A 17,567-nucleotide genomic window follows, 5' to 3' on the forward strand; every position below is an offset into this window, starting at 1 on the left:
CATGAATCACTCATGTCACCTCCAAACAGGCAACATAAATAGTACGTCCGGGGCTATATAGCCTCGCATGCTCCGATCAAAGGTCATCAGTTCCGGTGCTGAGACAGGTGATTGTCTTTAGGTGGAGCTGTGCGTCTCGCCCTGCCGGGTGTTCACACTGGAGGTGAGTCTGTCAGGTTGTGTGATAGTAACCAAGTTGAACCTCCCACGTCACTGTGAGCGATCCACAGCCGAGTTCAAAGGACACAAGCCCTGCCCTTGAGTCTGCCAGCGAGAGCCGAGCGGTGTTCTTTATCAGGTGGAGATTCTGCTGGGAGTCGGCCACTGCAGCCTCGGTCAGCCTGGGAATCACTGCCTTCTCCTGGAGCTCGCTCACCAACCAGAGCCAAGATGCCCAAAACGGTAAGACGCTCATGATTTTGTTGACAAGATTCTTAAATGCGTTGCTGAAATGCCTCTTCCTGGTCCAAGTTTGAGAGGGCGGTTGTGAGTCTAGAGATTCATCTGCTGAAATATTTATATTGGAGTACTTGTGGAGAATTAACATTGATCATAAAACAAATTGCAGAGTCAATCATGATATTCTTAATAGTTTTAGTGACATTTTTTTCTGTGTTGAAGCTTGTGAGTTATTTCCAAGAGGCACCTTCCCTTCTTAGCATTTACTCATTAACCAAATGTAGAGTTTGACCCATGCTGCACACATTCCTGGTTGAAACAATGCCACTAAAATGCTATTTCATGCCAAGTGCAGGGTCGTTCTTTCCCTGTGCAGACAAGCATACTTGATAATAATCATACCTTTGGTGACACTGGAGTGGTTCTGTAATTTGTAAGAGGAACTTTCCCAAAAATCTCATGAATGTATGATTGAAGTGCTTTATTCTCTCCTTTTGATTTTGTAAGATAGTCAGCATAATTCATTTTCCATCAAAAACAAAAGGAAATCTGATGCATTTATTTGCTGAAAGTCTTAAATGCCCTCAGTTGGAGTTACTTAAGTGTTCAGCATCAGTGTGCAGGAGAACTGATAAGAAAGTCTGGCCGCTGCATTACGACTGCAGCTCTATGCTTATTGACTCTCCAAGGAGAAAGCTTCTCTTAAGAGGTCATGCTGACGTCCATTCGACTGACGTTTAACTTAAAATCAAACAGATTAATGAGTCATGATGGCAGGTTTAGATTGTGTTGTTCTGTAAAATGCTGAAAATGTGATTTATAAGTTGAATTCTAACAGGAGAAAGGAGTTTTGTAGATATTAAAGATAAAATTCAAGTCAAAAGATTTCTACAAAGTTCAATGCAGCGGCAGGGTGGTTGTTTTTTATGGATTGCTGCTTCCATAATGGTGATTTCAGCAGTCAGTGGTTTGAGAAACGGTCAGGCTGTTGTAGAAATTCATTAGGGGGGAGTTAAGGAGTTATCTTACGCATGTGATCATGGAAAATGGAAACAGTTAAGAAACACAGTGGAGATTTCATAAATGGATGTTCTAATTTTTGTTGCCCAAGTTTCAGTGGGTTTATCTTTATGACACTCGGGGTGTGCACTAGTTTAACTCCATAAAATGATTGTGTAACTGCTGCAAGCCCCGTGTGGCCTGCAGGCTGGGTCACGCAGTTGTCGTGTGTTTGTCGTGCTTTTTTTTTTAGAATATATTAAGAAAAAACCTTTTTTTCTGCACAGAAAGTCCTTCTAGAATCACTTGAAGTCATATTTATGTGCCAGTTTAATTTCTGTTGTTATAAAAGATGTTGATCCTACTAAAAATTGTAAAGTCTAAAGGCAATTTGGCAAGCAGTGAGTATTTTGATATTTTAATCTGCGTATGTGCAACCTTGTGGCACCTTGCAAGGGTAGTCCAAAGTCTAATGAGATAGTGAGCAATTATGGTTTATGAACAATCCACTTCACAGCTCCACATTAAAGGCATCCTTCACACAACTCACTTCATAATTTGTGTCTTTTACCATGGAAAAAAGTTTTTTTTCATAATGTTACCGCCAGAAGCAAATGGGCCAAAATAGAAGCAATATTTCCGCAAAACTTAACCCCTTGAAACACTGATTAACATCAGTTTTCCTGTGCTGTGCTCAGATGCCTTTCACAAGCCATTTAACCCTTTAAACCTGAACGAAATGATTTGATTTCTTTGAGGAACAGACATGGGGGAAAAGGCAATGATCAGTTTGGGAAGAAATGTCTCACAAATTGCAAAAAATTAGCAAATGACCTGAAAATTATTTAAAGAAAGGCAGAAGAATGTCCAGAAAAACTATATTTATAATTGTTATAATTTTATATTAAATTTGTGTTACAGAAAAAAAATATTATATGTAATTTTATAAAAAATCAACACTTTTTCTTGGGTCATTTTGTGGGTTTTTTTTCTTGTGCTTATTTTCAGGTGATTTTTTTGTAATTTTTTAACCAATTTATTGAAAAATTTAGGCCATGTTCTGTTAAGCTGCCTTATACTCATGTTTTTGAAAGAAATCAAATCAATTTAAGTTTCAAAGGGTTAAGGATGGGGGTGCAGTGAATAAGAACAAACCATGCTGGATTGAGGGATTCTGGTTTATATCAGATAAAAACAGCTAAATGGTCTGACTGAATGGAAATAAGAGGGTTAATGTGTATCCAAACAGAAAATATCACGTGACTAAATGACCCCCTTTTGTTTTTTTGGGGGTTTTTTTTGCTGCAGGTCAACGTTCGCGTCACTACGATGGACGCAGAGCTGGAGTTTTCCTTCCATCCAAACACCAGCGGGAAGCAGCTCTTTGACCAGGTCTGTATGTGACAGTATGAGATGCACCATAAAAGAAATAACTGTATTTGAATTGTACCTCAAATCACAGCTACACAGTTCTTTACAGGACAAGATAAACCAGTATGAACCATCAAGATAAAAACAGTAATAACATGAATAAAATCAAATAAAAACCAATTTAACATGTAAAGATCAGAATAAAACAGAGCATGTAATAAAAAAATAAACAACTGAATAAAAGAGGGATTGAAACTAAATAAAAAACATTCACTGTAAAAGATAAAATCAAAAAACATCCTGTAAAAGACAGTTTTAGGAGTGATTTAAAAGACAATGCTGAGTTTGCTAACCTGATCTGATATATTTCTGTTGTAGAGTGAAAACTGCTAAACTGAGAAAATGCACAAACAATGAGTCTGTCCTCGCAGTTCCTGAAATGTTTACTTATTGAAATGCTTGCCAAAAATCTAAATTATCAGTAACTTGTGCTGAAAGGTGACATCACCACCCAACATTTATGATGCCCTCACTTCCTTGAGTTTACTGTGTAATTAGTTAAACCTTTGTATTTGACAAGAAGGCTCTGTGATAAATGGGTCTCTGAGGGTTTTTAGTAGATTCTCCACCTCAGCTGCTGTTCAGAGTCACATTATCAGACGGTACACTGATGTACAGTCTGTGCTAAATGCTGCTTTGTGCTGTAAATTAAATCAGAATGTTTCCAGGTCTGAATATAACACGTTTGGTGTATGAAGAGAAGGGGTGAAGATCCTGTCAGTTGTATTGTTTTAGGTTCTCACGTCTGTGTTTGTGTCTCTGTGTGTCTAAGGTTGCCAGGACCATCGGACTGCGTGAGATTTGGTACTTTGGGCTGCAGTTTGTTGACGCCAAAGGCTTCCTCACCTGGCTGAACTTTGACAAGAAGGTAAATCCACTGAGGGAAAGTGATGATGAATGACACTTTTTCTTGTGCTCAAAAAGGCTTAAATTTCACCCTTTTATATTACGCAAATTCGTATCACATAAAATGTGTTTTTTAAAATGAAGCTTTTAAAAATATTGCACATTAATATGATTTTCTACTTTCATTGAGTTTGATTTTTTTTAACCAACATCAGTTCTAATCGTAAATATCAAATATTCATTCATTTTCAGAATTTTAACTCTTTAAATGTGAGGTTTTGTCATGATACCACTATGTTTTTAGATAGAAATAAAAACACAGAAATTAATTATTTTCAGCATACTACATGCTAAGTGGATTTTTTTTATCATTACAGCCTGGGATATGTCAGTGATTAGCAGCAACATTGATTTTTTTTTTGTTTTTTTATATTATTGTTTGTGCAGTGTTAAATACTAACACTCATACTGCTCTGCACGCAAAATGTGCTTTTCAAGGTTAGGCTAAAAAAATATTATACATTAATATGATTTTCTACTTTTATTGAGTTTATGTATTGAACCAACATCAGTCGTAATCATAAATATCAAATATTCATCAATTTTCAGAATTTTAATCCTGTAAATGTGAGGATTTTGTCATGATGCCACTATGTTTTTAAATGAAAAAAAATAATCATTTTCAGTATATTACATTTATTATATAGAACTCCTTGCCAAGGTGTTTTTTTGCTGCTGACAGTCTGGGATATGTCAGTGATCAGCAGCCACATTGATTGTGACAGGTCACGTAGTGGAAATAGCATGTATTTTCTCCATATGCCAGATAAGGGTCTGTAATAATTAGGCCTTAAAACTCATTTAACTGTCTTTTTTAAAATTTCTTTCTTTTTTTAGTTTTTCATTTCTTTTATTCAACTTTTGGTAAAAGAAGTCAAGCCCTTCTGTGTGAAAGTCCACTTTTGTGATGATGAAATCTTTAAACCTTCCACTGATTCCAGTACTTTGTTTTTACTTCATACTTACACTTACCTGTCAGCAAAATGTTACTAACTCACACATAAAACCTACCTCTGAACAGGACCACATAGTATTTATTGACAATGCAGAAAAAATGTGTTTTAAATTTGGTTAAAAAAAAAATGTTTTTAAATGTTTTTATAAAGCCTAAAACGTAAGTGTCTGAAACTTGTAGACGCTGTGATTTCTGCTCTGCTCTGCTCAGGTGATGGCCCAGGATGTGAGGAGGGAGACTCCCCTGCAGTTCAAGCTGAGGGCCAAGTTTTACCCCGAGGATGTGGCCGAGGAGCTGATCCAGGACGTCACCCGCAGGCTTTTCTTCCTGCAGGTGAAGGAGGAAATTTTGGGGGAGGACATCTACTGCCCTCCAGAGACCGCTGTGCTGCTGGCCTCGTACGCCGTGCAGGCCAAGTACGGAGAGAAGAACAAGTCAGCACATCATCCAGGTTACCTGTCCAGTGAGCGCCTGCTGCCCAAGAGGTGACAGTCTCTGGTATTTTTACTTTACTGCACTGTTATTGCCAGACAACGCACAATAAATTAGAAAGAAAATACTCTGGTTATCTCACAGCTACAAACACTGTGTGTGGAATTGGTCACAAGTGTTTAAATTATTATGAGCCTTTCAAAAGCAAAAAGAATGACTCATGAAGAGGTGATAAGATTGATAGTAGAGGGGATAATAGAAAAGTTCAAAGGTATAAATAAAAGATTGATAAAAAAAATAAAAAATTATAAAGAACTGAACTTGTGCCCAGAAGAACAATAAATAATTTTCTGCACACCAAAAGACTTAATGCACTTTTTAGAACGGGGTCAAGGTTAAAACACGGGGTGAGGCAGAGGTTGTTAATCCTTCCATTATAAAACTTTACTTCTAGATTAAAAGGCAAACAGGATGTAGTTGATATGTTTATTGCTTTAGTGATATATGATGATTAAGGAGAGGAAAAAACGCTCCTTGGTGCAGAGCATTTTTGTATGAGCTCCACCAAACCATAACTTTGTGGAATTAGTTGTCAAAGATTATCTACTCGGGAGTCACAATGTATTTTATGCCTGAGAAACAACTTGTTTTATGTTTTTTAAGCACTAAATGTGTCCTTTGTAGGGATGCACGATTATTATCGGGACCGATAATCAGTCCAAAACATGTCATCAGTCAGCAGCAAGGTTTCCCCCATTGTTTCTTTGTCTTTTTTATAACTCTTTCCCCGCCATTGACAAGATTTTCTGTCCATCGGTGTTTTCGCTGTAGTGTAGGGGACACTGTTACGGGTGTAATGCAATAAAACAACATTTCCATGTCCCAAAACAAACGAACAAGACGATCTAAGGTCCCAGGGTGACGGAGGAGAGGACTACTAACGTGCCGACTTTATTGCTATTTAGTGGCTTTTCGGACCCTCTCAGCGGTGTTGTTTTAAAAAATTGCAACAGGAGAAACATTTAGCAACTTATTTAGATCATCAGTACACAAGAAGGAAATATACTGTCCAGGTCGGCCCTTATAGGAGAAATACGAGGTCGCTGAGAGCGCCACACGCTGGAGGGGTAAAGCTGGTCGCACTAAAAAAAAACCAACAAAAAACTCGAGAACAATTCTCTGCGCCGTTAGCGCCCTTTCTTCATGTTCTGCCTTCAAAATAACAAATGAACAAATAAAGAGAGAAATAGTCATAAACTCAGCGCCCCTGTTGTTTCTCATCATTGACCTGCTGACCAGCCTGCACCGTGAGACCTGACCGGAAATGTTTTTTTTTATCAAAATGCACAAATTAAATTGATCTGTACTCACCACATCTCAGCCTTTCATACCCTCAGGTAATGAAAAACAAAAATAAATTATCCGTTATCTGTATCTCATCGGCCACAACAAGCTGGAAATTATCGGTATCAGTGGAAATAATCATTATCGTGCATCACTGGTCCTCTGGTTTGATTTCTGTATTTCTTTAAGGGCAAAGAATAATAAATATATTGTTTAAACTGACTTATTAACTATCCAACAAAGAAGAATAACTTAACCACTTATATACCTCTCTGAAGACTGTGTGAACCAAGAACATTTTCTGAACATAAATTGGAAAAAAAAACTGGAAACTGTCTCCCTGAATAGCACCAAAAATAACTCAATTAAGAACCTGTGTTTTATTACGTACACAATCACCAACAAGACCTGCAACGACATAGTTTGATTAGCTCTGTAGGTATACACACACTATTTACAGTTTCACCGTTGTGTTTCTGATACCTGGTCTCTCCCCTCAGAGTCCTGGACCAACACAAGCTGTCCAAGGACCAGTGGGAGGACAGGATCCAGGTCTGGCACGAGGAGCACCGATCGATGCTGAAGTAAGTGACAAATATACTCTAATGTAAATCTCTTTCAGGCAAATGTTCCTAAAAGCTGAATTCATGAGCATTAAAACACACTTTCTCAGTTCAGTGCACTCGGTGGTTTTGCCTCTCACCAGTTATTCATGTGTTAAATTTAGGCAGATATGATTGTAAAACATTATTGAGTTAGTTTGCTGACTTTATGACTCTTTTATAATTGTGGTAATTTTACATTTTGGCTTAGGTTATCCCGAATAAACATATATTTGATTTAATCTCAAAGTTGGAATAAAAAGTTAAATCATCTGGCTAAAGCACCACCAAGTTTTTACATTGGATCGAGGGTTGATAACATTTTATAGAATCAAGATTTTTCCTTCAAATTTTAAATGTTTTTATTGTTTATTAAAGGGCCACGTGGGATCTGTTGGTCTGTGTTGTTCTTTTCAAAGTGCTGTCGCTCTCATGGCGATCAGTTGAGAAAAGGCTTTTCTGAAGCTCAGCAACATTCCTCAGTAATATCATTTATTCCACAAAACCTGAGTTTTTACATATTCAAGTGACAAAACTTTGCAACTTTCACAGTCATTTCACCAGAACAGTAAGTGGTGGTCAAATCTTGTTACTTTGGCCAAAATCTAATGCTTTGAAAAGTACAATCATTTATTATGGCGCCAAGTATGGGAATTGTGACAGCAACATTTCTCCACATTTAGCTCTAAAACATCGTTAAAAAAGATTTATTATTTCGTGAAAAGATATGTTCAAGGTAATATCACCGTTAAATAAAACTTATTAACAAATTAAATCTGAACGTTAAATGTTATATCTAAATGAGTAAATATTTAACATCTAGTTATAACATTTAACATTTAGATTTAATCTTAAATCTCTTTTGTAAAATAAATAAATTAAATAAATAAAAAACCCAAACAAAACAAAACAAAATAATCAATCAGACAAAATAGAGCAATACATGCCATTTAAAGACTGGAAAAGACCATAAAAACCTAAAAGCACTGTAAGCGGTAGTGACAAATGACAAATGATGGCTGTGTTCTTCTGTGTTTCCATGCGTGTTAAACAGGGAAGAGTCCATGATCGAGTACCTGAAGATCGCTCAGGACCTGGAAATGTACGGCGTCAACTACTTTGAGATCAAGAACAAGAAGGGCTCGGACCTGTGGCTGGGTGTCGACGCTCTGGGACTGAATATCTATGAGAAGGATGACAAGTAAGTCAGTCAATCAGTGACTGAATTCACAGTTTATGCCGAACAGTTTTCACCTTTTATGTCTTTTCTAACATCATGAGAGCAGCGTGTATTGATTTGATGTCATACAGTTGTAGACGGGAGGGCAACACATGAGCAGTCACTGACCTCTGCTGCCGTCCTTTTTCAGTCGGTCAGGTTTTAAATACCATGTTTGACTGCATGGCTGTTGTTTTTAAAAGGCCATTGACCTAATTCACATTACTCTACTACAACATGAACATACAAGCTCTCGCTGACACCACGTGTGACAGCATGTTCAGTGCAAAGAGTTTCCTGCCTGCAATATTCTAAAACATTTTTTATATCTTTTGTTGAGTTTTCTGATTTTTGATTATCTCCGTCCTCTAGGCTGACTCCAAAGATCGGATTCCCCTGGAGCGAAATCAGAAACATTTCCTTCAGTGATAAGAAATTTGTCATCAAGCCGATAGATAAGAGATCTCCTGTAAGTATTTCTTAAAACCCTCAGTGGCATCTTTAAGAGTATGTGAGTGTGTAAAGATGAGGCACATGCAGGTTTGCACCATGAGGCAGCACAAATGTGATGCAGGTTTACAGAAAAACAACAGGGTTAAAGTTGTACCAGTCACACAAATATGCAGCATTTTTAGTTGAATTTGTTTGTGCATTTTTGTTTGGCTTTTTGACTTTATTATCATCGGGTAGCTTCAGAGAGGGGGGAGAGAGAGAGGGTAACAAGCAGCAAAGGGCAGAAGGTTGGAATCGAACCTGCAGCTTCTGCAGTACAGACATAGCCTTTATACATTGTGCACCAGCGCTACCAGGTGATGTTCCTGGGCGTCCCATTTGTGCCTTTTTTAGGTTGAGCAGTTTCTGATATTTATGAAAAGACAACAAAAGACAACAAACTCTTTAAAAAAAAGTAGAATAACATAGGGGGTGACAATATGTGGAATATACTCGAGGTATTGCAGCGTGTTCCACAAACGATATATAAAATGACTTTATCGCAAACATCAAAATCAAAATAAATTGTTGCGCTGTTTTTATAAACCATCGACATTTTGTTTCTCACTCCTACAGCTTGTTGAAATATAGCAGCATGCACAACTCCAAAATGCTGGGCAACATATGGGCTGCACAGCTGTGCAGAGGATCCAAAAACAAACGGAACACCAGCACTAAATAATTTTACAAACTGAAATGGACGTGTTTCATTTTCATGATCATACCCTTGATTTAAATTTTATTAAACTAAACCTTGAGAAAGTTTTTCTTTTGGGACTGTAGTTTAAAAAATGTTTGTTTGATGATAAAAAAAAATGTACCACAACTATAGAAATGAACTGAGCAGCTCGATGTGTTTTGGAAACATATTAAAAACCAAACTGTCCTCGACATTTTCTTTTTCTCAAGGATTTCATATTCTATGCTCCACGGCTGCGAGTCAACAAGTGCATCCTGCAGCTGTGCATGGGCAACCACGAGCTGTACATGCGCCGCCGCAAGACCGACACCATCGAGGTCCAGCAGATGAAGGCTCAGGCCAAAGAGGAGAGGCTGCAGAAAAAGATGGAGAGGTAAGAGACAGGGACATCTAATCATTAAAAAGTGCCACTGTCATGGTCTGTGAAGCATTAGGACTTGAGGCTGTTATTAATATGTCTGATCTTCAGCCTTTCGTTCATGTGTGTGCAGAGATCAGCTGGAGAGTGAGAAGAAGAAGCGTGAGGCCATCGAGAAAGAGAAGGAGCAGATGGAGAGAGAAAAGCAGGAGCTGATGATGAAGCTCTACCAGTTTGAAGAGACAACCAAGAGAGCAGAGAGAGGTGAGACAGAGACGCTTCACGCTGACTCATTACAGACCAAACTGGTCTTATTACGACACAGAAAAAAAAAGGAAATCAGCAATTTGATTTATGATTCAAACTTAAACACATAGCACAGCTGCACTGCCCTCTTGTGTTAATTACCTGAAATACAGCTCACTTTTTACATTAAGGTCACAGATTTGAGGGGCTGTCAAGTCTTTGAAAGTTCCCTAAATCTGCATCAAATGGCTTCTAAACAAATCATCATTTTTAAGAATGATTGCGGCTTTTTTTTTCTGGGCAAGATATAAACTATATTCCTGCATTAGAAAATGGTGGCAACATGCACTCTGCAAAGAAAAAGCAGTCACAGACTGCAAAATAGTCTGATTTGGGAATCACCTTTACTCACGAGCTTTAAATCAGTTATTCCAAACCTAGATATCCCAATCGAGGTCCCTAAAAATCTAAAAGGGTCCTGATATCAAAAAATATTGCAATAATTTATTTTTTTTCTTAAATTTTCACTGTTATTTTTCTTTTTGTTTAATGAAACACTTCATATTTTACCTTGTTAAAAAAATCATTCAAATTTAAGAAGCTGAGAGGGAAAAAAATCCCACACTGCTCACTCTGAAAAACTGTTATCATGAAGGCTCACAAGGCAAGTTTATTTATATAGGATATTCAGAAACAAGGCAAATCAAAGTGCTCTCCATGAGACATCAAAAGCATCAAGACATAGAGCAAAAGAAACATGTAAGAAAAGGAGAATTATATTATAAATACAAGCAAAAAAACTCAATAAAAGTTACAGTGCAGTGTAAGAAATGAATAAATATTTAATTTAATAAAAGGTAGCGACAAAGAGAAAAGTCTTCAGCTTTGAAGTACTCGTTCATTTTAAAGATCCATAAACTACAAAAGACAGCAGCCGCTGCCTCAAAGAAATATGTCACACGGGACAACAACAACAAAAGAAAATATTAATATTCGAACAAGTGAAGTCTGAATATGTTCAGTCCAAGATGCCCAACAGTTTTTTAAACTTTTCCTGTTCAAGTCTTACAATAACAAGTCTTTTTTTAGGTAATGAAAACGTTCTTATTTTACAAATTTAAAACTGCGGCAGATCAATCACTGTAATGAATTTTACGATCCATGACAGATTTTTCTCGTGTTTTACTGACTTTTTTTTCCCCGCAGAGCTTCAGGAGCAGCTGGACAGGGCCATGAGGCTGGAGGAGGAGAGGAGGAGGGTGGAGCAGGAGGCGGCCCGGCTGGAGGCTGAGAGGATGGAGGCCATAATAGCCAAGGAGGAGCTGGCCAGGCAAGCCGAGGACCAGATGAAGAGCCAGGAGCAGCTGGTGAGTACACGGTGCAAGAAGTACTCAGATCCTTCACGTGAGAAAAAGTCGTGACAGGAAAACAGTCATTACACACAGAGCTCCTGCATTCAGGATAAACACATAATAACTGTTTTGATTGCTGTTTGAACCAATACATCCTTTATTTGGGGAATCTCCTGGGCTTACAGTGTTTGTCGTACAGCCTGAGAAAATTCACTAACAATCTTTCTTCATTTTTGACTCTTTAGAAAATATCAATTACTCATTTTAAACTGAGCTAAAATGTGTTACTTTAATGTTTTTATGATATTTCTGGAGTTACAAATACCACTTTTTTCCATCCATTCATAAAATGACAATGTGTCTAGATAATTGATGTTGCTGAGGTACTAGATTTCTGTAATTGTGCTTTTAAACCTTTAGGGCCCGCTTTAATATTACACACACTTGGAGTGCTCTGCGCACAAAATGCGCTTTTTAAAATCAAGCTTTAAAAAAATATAACACATAAATATTATTTTCTACTTTCATTGAGTTAATTTTTTTAACCAACATCAGGAAAATAGTCAAAATGACAAATTCCAAGTCAAAAGTCCAGAATGACACCCAGAAATAATACAAGTCGTGTTTTTCTGCTTTGATGGCTGTGGGATGCCAAATTGCTGTTTCTGTGGAGCATTTTTTTACACTTAACAGTCTGAATGTAACTATTTTGTTTACACCGTTTTTTTAGACTTATTGAACTGAAAATTCTGAAATTAAACAAAAAAAAAGTACGCAATATGCATGAAGAAAGCCCAAATTATCAAAAAAATGAAGAATGAAAGTGCGTAAAATGCGCCAAACAGTCCCTAAGGGTTAATGAAATGATCGGTTTGTGCTTCCTCCCTCAGGCCGCAGAGCTGGCTGAGTACAGCGCCAAGATCGCTGTGCTGGAAGAGATCAAGAAAGAGAAGGAGGAAGAGGCTGAGTCATGGCACAGCAAGGTGAGTGAACACCACGCCATCGTATCAGCCTCTTGAAATCTCAGGGATTACCTGGAAATGTCAGAACAAACCATTTCCTTCTTGTCACATGTCCAGGTGATTTTTTGTGATCAGAATCGTCTTTTTTTACGGCACCTGTGTAATCTGCAATTTTATTTTTTTACTAGTGTGTTTTATTACTTTTGTTAGTACAAAAAGAAAGTTACTATATATTTTTTTCACCAGATGTCTAGCATGTGTATAGGAGTATGTATACATATATTCATGTATGTAGGAACAGTGTTTAAGATTTATGGGGATGTGGGTTTTTCTATTTCTCAACCAATGAAATGTATTTAAAAAAACTTGTGACTAAACATCTCCACTGGATCCTTTTAAAAACACAGCATTTTTTCTCATTTCTGAAAAATAGCAATTTTGGAGGTTTGTGCCCTACAGCAGTGATATATAAGTGTTTAAATATTTTAAATGTTTGTTTTTTAACCATTTGACCAGGGACAACACAGGAAAATTCATGTACAGTTTATTATTGCCGTCTAAACTAAACTAAACGTCCTCTTCATCTCAGGCTAAGGAGGTGGAGGAGAATCTGATGAAGACCAGGGAGGAGCTGCACAGTGTGATGAGCTCCACTAACTCAGCTCCTGCCAAGGCTCCTTCCTCCTCGTCCTCCTCCTCAGACAGCGAGAGCGACCACGAGCACAGCGAAGAGAACAGCACCTACAGCGCCGAGCTGCAGTCGCAGGGCATCAACGACCACCGCCACGAGGAGGAGCGACTCACTGAGGCCGAGAAGAACGAGCGCCTGCAGAAACAGCTGATGGTGAGTTCAGGGGTGGGAGGGAGCGGTCAAACGATATTGGTTTTTCAGGGCTGATACCAATAAAGATTATTAGAAGTTAATGAGACCGATAGGCGTTATTTGAAACCGATATGCGTTTACAAAAAAAAGAAAGAAAATCTTTCTGTTTAGAACAAATCTTGTTTGAATGCCTTCACCAAATGTTTCATCAAACTTAATTTTTCAACATCATGTACATCATAAAGTTCCCAGCAACTTTTTTTATAAAATCAAGTGAAAATTTTAATAAAAAAGGAATTTCCTTAAGGTTTTACAAAGTAAAGGGTCCACTCATGCTGACACTTGTTTTGCACTTTTTAATTAATTAATTATATCTGCAATTATTAAAATAAAACAAAGATACAGATAATTGGAAAAATGCCTGATATCAGCCCCAATAATCAGCAAGGCTGATAATCTGTTGACCCCAGTGAAAGGTGCGAGCAAACTTTATGTTTTTTAATCTTAGAGTGCGTGTCCCTTGTTTGTCATTCTGTCCCCTCTCTAAATTTGGATGTTTTGGCTGGTTAGTGAACGCAGTGCAGACGGAGCTCTACTTTTTTCCTCAGCAGCAGTTTGAGGAGTTTGAGTAGCGGAGTGGATTATTGATCCAGTCAGAGCTGATCAGATCAGTGGAAGAGAAACGCAGCTGCTGCAGAGAGTGAAAGCAAACTTTAGGAAATGGCATCATGAACGGTTAAGTTTTACTTTCATTGCGCCGAGTATCAGGAGAGGTCAAAGGGTGCAGATGACCCCGGCCTAAAGTCAAGGAAAGGCCAAAGGTTTAGCCTTAAATTGGATCAAGTGCAACAATTTATTTGCTGTCTTACATCACTGTTAACACAGTTTATATGTATTCATGCAATAAATAAAAGGAGCAGAGAGGAAAAAGTCAAATGTTTGGCTAAAATAAATGTGAACAAACACCTAGTTCGACAGGCGGAGCTGAAGGCGATGAGTTTGACAGATTAATGTCATCAAATAAAACCTACTGCAACAGGCTCAGTTTAAATCCTACAGTGACGACACACGTATCACATGAAAGCAGACGATCCAGCACCGACCATCTCATGCTATCGTGTCAGGATGGAGGCTCAATAACACTCAAAGTTACACGAGATTACACGAGATAAGTGCCATTTTTAAAAGTGATGTATTTACATTTTTTCTGCATACTGGGGTCCCTAAATAAATTTGGTCTGACTATAAGACTGAGAGTTAACAACCGTAACACTCTTTTAGTTCTGCACACAATTTGACAAATATTTGACCAATGTAGCCCTCAAAACTGAATGAACATGTTGGCTTTGTAACTTATAAATTAAGAAATCCAACTGAATTGTTGGGGAACCCCCTCCTCCCTTTGGATGTGGATGAGATGTTGAATCTCAATGGGACTATTCCTGGTTAAATAAAGGTTAAATGAAATAAAATGAATAAATATCTGCATCCATGTTCACCAGTTGGGCTTTTCGCACTGGACCTGCTGCAGCCACCAGCTCTGTGGCAAACTCACGATCTGCAGCAGGAGTTTCAGCGTCTGGTTTATTTTTCACAAGTCGTGTGGGAATCTAGCAAGAAAACACAATAAATGTCTGTTATAATCTATAACACTGATATATAAAATATAGGTCTATTAAATACACATCTGGTGTGAACGGTCCAACAACTGCTCGTGCACTTATAGACATATTAGGATGCTTGTGCATCCAAAGTTTAAGTTTCCACATCTCACTTGTGTAAGTTGTATATGACCAGGATTTGCTTCATAACGTGTTTTGAGGCCGTAAAATCATCTCAGATGTGTAATAAACTCAGATTTAACGTGAGTACAGAGAAATCTTCCTTCTGCAGCAGTTGAATGTGAAAACAGTCCTCTGGTGTCAAATTCTGTGCAGCGATGCTCAAAGTGAAGTAACAAGAAACAAAACACATTTTTGTCATGCTTCATCGTTCACGTTCTCAGGTTTTTTTCTTCATAGTATTTAGTTGTTTTCATACAAAGAGACTGAAGTGTTGCAGCCGCAGACAGGTTGTGTTTCGACTGGTAAACCTCACGTCTGCCTGCAGCTGAGTATAAAGTTACGAAAGAAAGATTACTTTCTCGAAAATTGTGCAAGTCATCCTGACAGTCTCATTCTGAGACATTTGAGGAGATTAGAAGTACTGAAGTGACGGCACACAACAACTCACGTGACGCATTCAAGATCTCGACTGAAGGAAATGTACGGATGTAAGATGATCTGGCAATGGATTCAGTGTAAAACTCTTTCCTCGTCGTCTGTAGAACGTCTGTGTTGCTGTATTGAGCAAATCAATGAATGGATGCATCAAAAATATTCTCCAACTTCACAGAGATAAAACCAACATCATTGTCTTTGGGCCAAGAAAGCTGTCAGCTCTCACATTGAATCCCTCTCTCTTAAAACCAAGAGCCAAGCAAGAAACCTCGGGGTTATCCTGGACTCAGAAAAAGAAAATTAAATTTCCACAGTCACATCAAATCAGTGACTTCATCTGCCTGCTATCATTAAAAAAAACATCTCAGAGTCAGAGAAATAATGTCAAAGCACGACCTTGAAAGGCGTACCCTGCACGCCTTTATTTCCAGGTTAGATTACTGCAACGGTCTGTTTTGGGCCTTTTAAAATAAGCTGTTCTGCAACTTCTTCAGCTTATTGAGAATGCTGCTGCGAGAGTCCTGACAAAAACTATGAAGTATGACCCCATGACTCCGGTTCTAAAATCCTCGCTATTTGTCTGTAAATCACTCTGTGGCTCAGCGCCAAAATACATCTCTGACATGCTTGTGACATATGAACCTTCAGGGACCCTCAGGGCATCAGGGGCCCAAGAGTCAGAACTAAACACAGTGGAGAAGTTTTGTTATCATGCTGCACAAACCTGGAATAACCTGGAATAACCTGGAATCACCCTCCAGATGATGTTTGACAAGCCCCAACTCTGAACACTGCTGCTAATGACTGCAACTTTCATTTTAATCTTTTTATCTTTGCACCTCTTGTCTTAACTTTTGCTATTTTTAATGGTGATTGATTTTTTTTGCATTTTTTTTAAATCATTTAATAATTAATTTTAACTTTTATATCTTATTTCTTTACTCTTTTATTGTAAATCTGTATCTTAATGTTTTTATATTTTATGCGCTGTAAAGCACTTTTGTCCTGTTGTATGAAATGTGCCTAATGAAATCCCGTCCTCCTCAGGACCTGAGGGCAGAGTTGGCAGAAGCCCGGGACGACAGCAAGAGGACCCAGAACGACCGTCTGCACATCGAGAACGTCGACGCCGGCCGCGACAAGTACAAGACGCTGCGTCAGATCCGTCAGGGCAACACCAAGCAGAGGATCGATGAGTTTGAGGCCTTGTAGGAAACCTCAGAGACCTGCAGATCTCTCTCCCACATTCCTCATGAAGGCCCCAATCAGCCAGGTTTTTAACTGAAGCGTGATGTAATCACACCTGATTTTAAAAACCCAGAAAAACACGACGCTGATCTGTGTAAAAGTACCTCCATGAGTTTGTTTTACCAGTTTAACTTTTTCTCTAAAAGCACTGTTCTGTTTTGTTTTCTTTGTAGCACTCAAACATCTCCATTGTGCTGTTTAGCCTGATTAAAACTTTAAAACTTAGCAGAAAGCTACTGTGTTCCTCATGTCAACAATTTAACTGTGATATCGATCAAAACAATCAAAAATGTCAAATTTGGCTTTGCAGTTTTGTTTTTACATCAAACCAAAGTTTTTAAATTAAGATTTATTTAACGATGCCTCATGCAATGATTTGGTTTGTTGATTAACGCATTGATTATATTTTTTCGTTTACTACGTGATGTCTTTTTGCATACGTAAAACTGCCTAAGATCCTGATAGTAAAAAAAAAGAAAAACGAGAAGAAATTTATAAGGAAAAAGCCACAGACTTAAACAAATGGACCTCCCCTTAACTTAAGGAGAATAACAAAAAACAAAAAAGGAAGAAAAGTAAAAGAACCAAACTAACATAATTCAGAAAATACAACTAAAGCTAAATAACAAGCACACAGAGTTGATAAACTAACTGCTGAGTTGACAAAAAGCCAATGCCAACAAAGTACTTTGGCGGTCAATATTTGTCCATCACAACATTGGAGGAAGTAACTGCCTCGTTCTGTAAACAGGAAGGTGAAGCCGATCAGCCTGTCTGCTGTTTATGAATTTGGAAATTAAATTTAAAGAAACTGCTAAAAGATGATTGTCTTTATGTTGCTTGTTTTGGCCAGCCAACAGTCCAAAACTCAAATATATTT

General features: G+C 38.0%; 1 protein-coding gene across 1 annotated transcript; it reads left to right on the forward strand.

Annotated features, from left to right (window-relative positions):
* Positions 1-63: 63 nt before the first annotated feature.
* On the forward strand, positions 64-17,509 carry ezra (ezrin a). The gene is made up of 13 exons (XM_042501351.2): positions 64-402; positions 2,707-2,790; positions 3,602-3,697; positions 4,901-5,175; positions 6,967-7,050; positions 8,123-8,269; positions 8,660-8,756; positions 9,689-9,852; positions 9,971-10,101; positions 11,290-11,450; positions 12,326-12,418; positions 12,987-13,241; positions 16,487-17,509. The coding sequence occupies exons 1-13, from the start codon at positions 391-393 to the stop codon at positions 16,649-16,651; spliced, it is 1,764 nt and encodes a 587-aa protein (XP_042357285.1). The 5' UTR covers positions 64-390; the 3' UTR covers positions 16,652-17,509.
* The last annotated feature ends 58 nt before the right edge of the window (positions 17,510-17,567 follow it).

Source organism: Plectropomus leopardus, chromosome 14 (assembly GCF_026936395.1).
Source record: "Plectropomus leopardus strain MGB_pleo_1.0 chromosome 14, ASM2693639v1, whole genome shotgun sequence".
Classification (NCBI taxonomy): domain Eukaryota; kingdom Metazoa; phylum Chordata; class Actinopteri; order Perciformes; family Serranidae; genus Plectropomus; species Plectropomus leopardus.

Coding starts and splice junctions, on each gene's coding strand:
- ezra (XM_042501351.2), top strand. Junction 2,791..3,601: donor GGAAGCAGCTCTTTGACCAG/GTCTGTATGTGA, acceptor TGTGTGTCTAAG/GTTGCCAGGACCATCGGACT. Junction 10,102..11,289: donor AACCAAGAGAGCAGAGAGAG/GTGAGACAGAGA, acceptor TTTTCCCCGCAG/AGCTTCAGGAGCAGCTGGAC.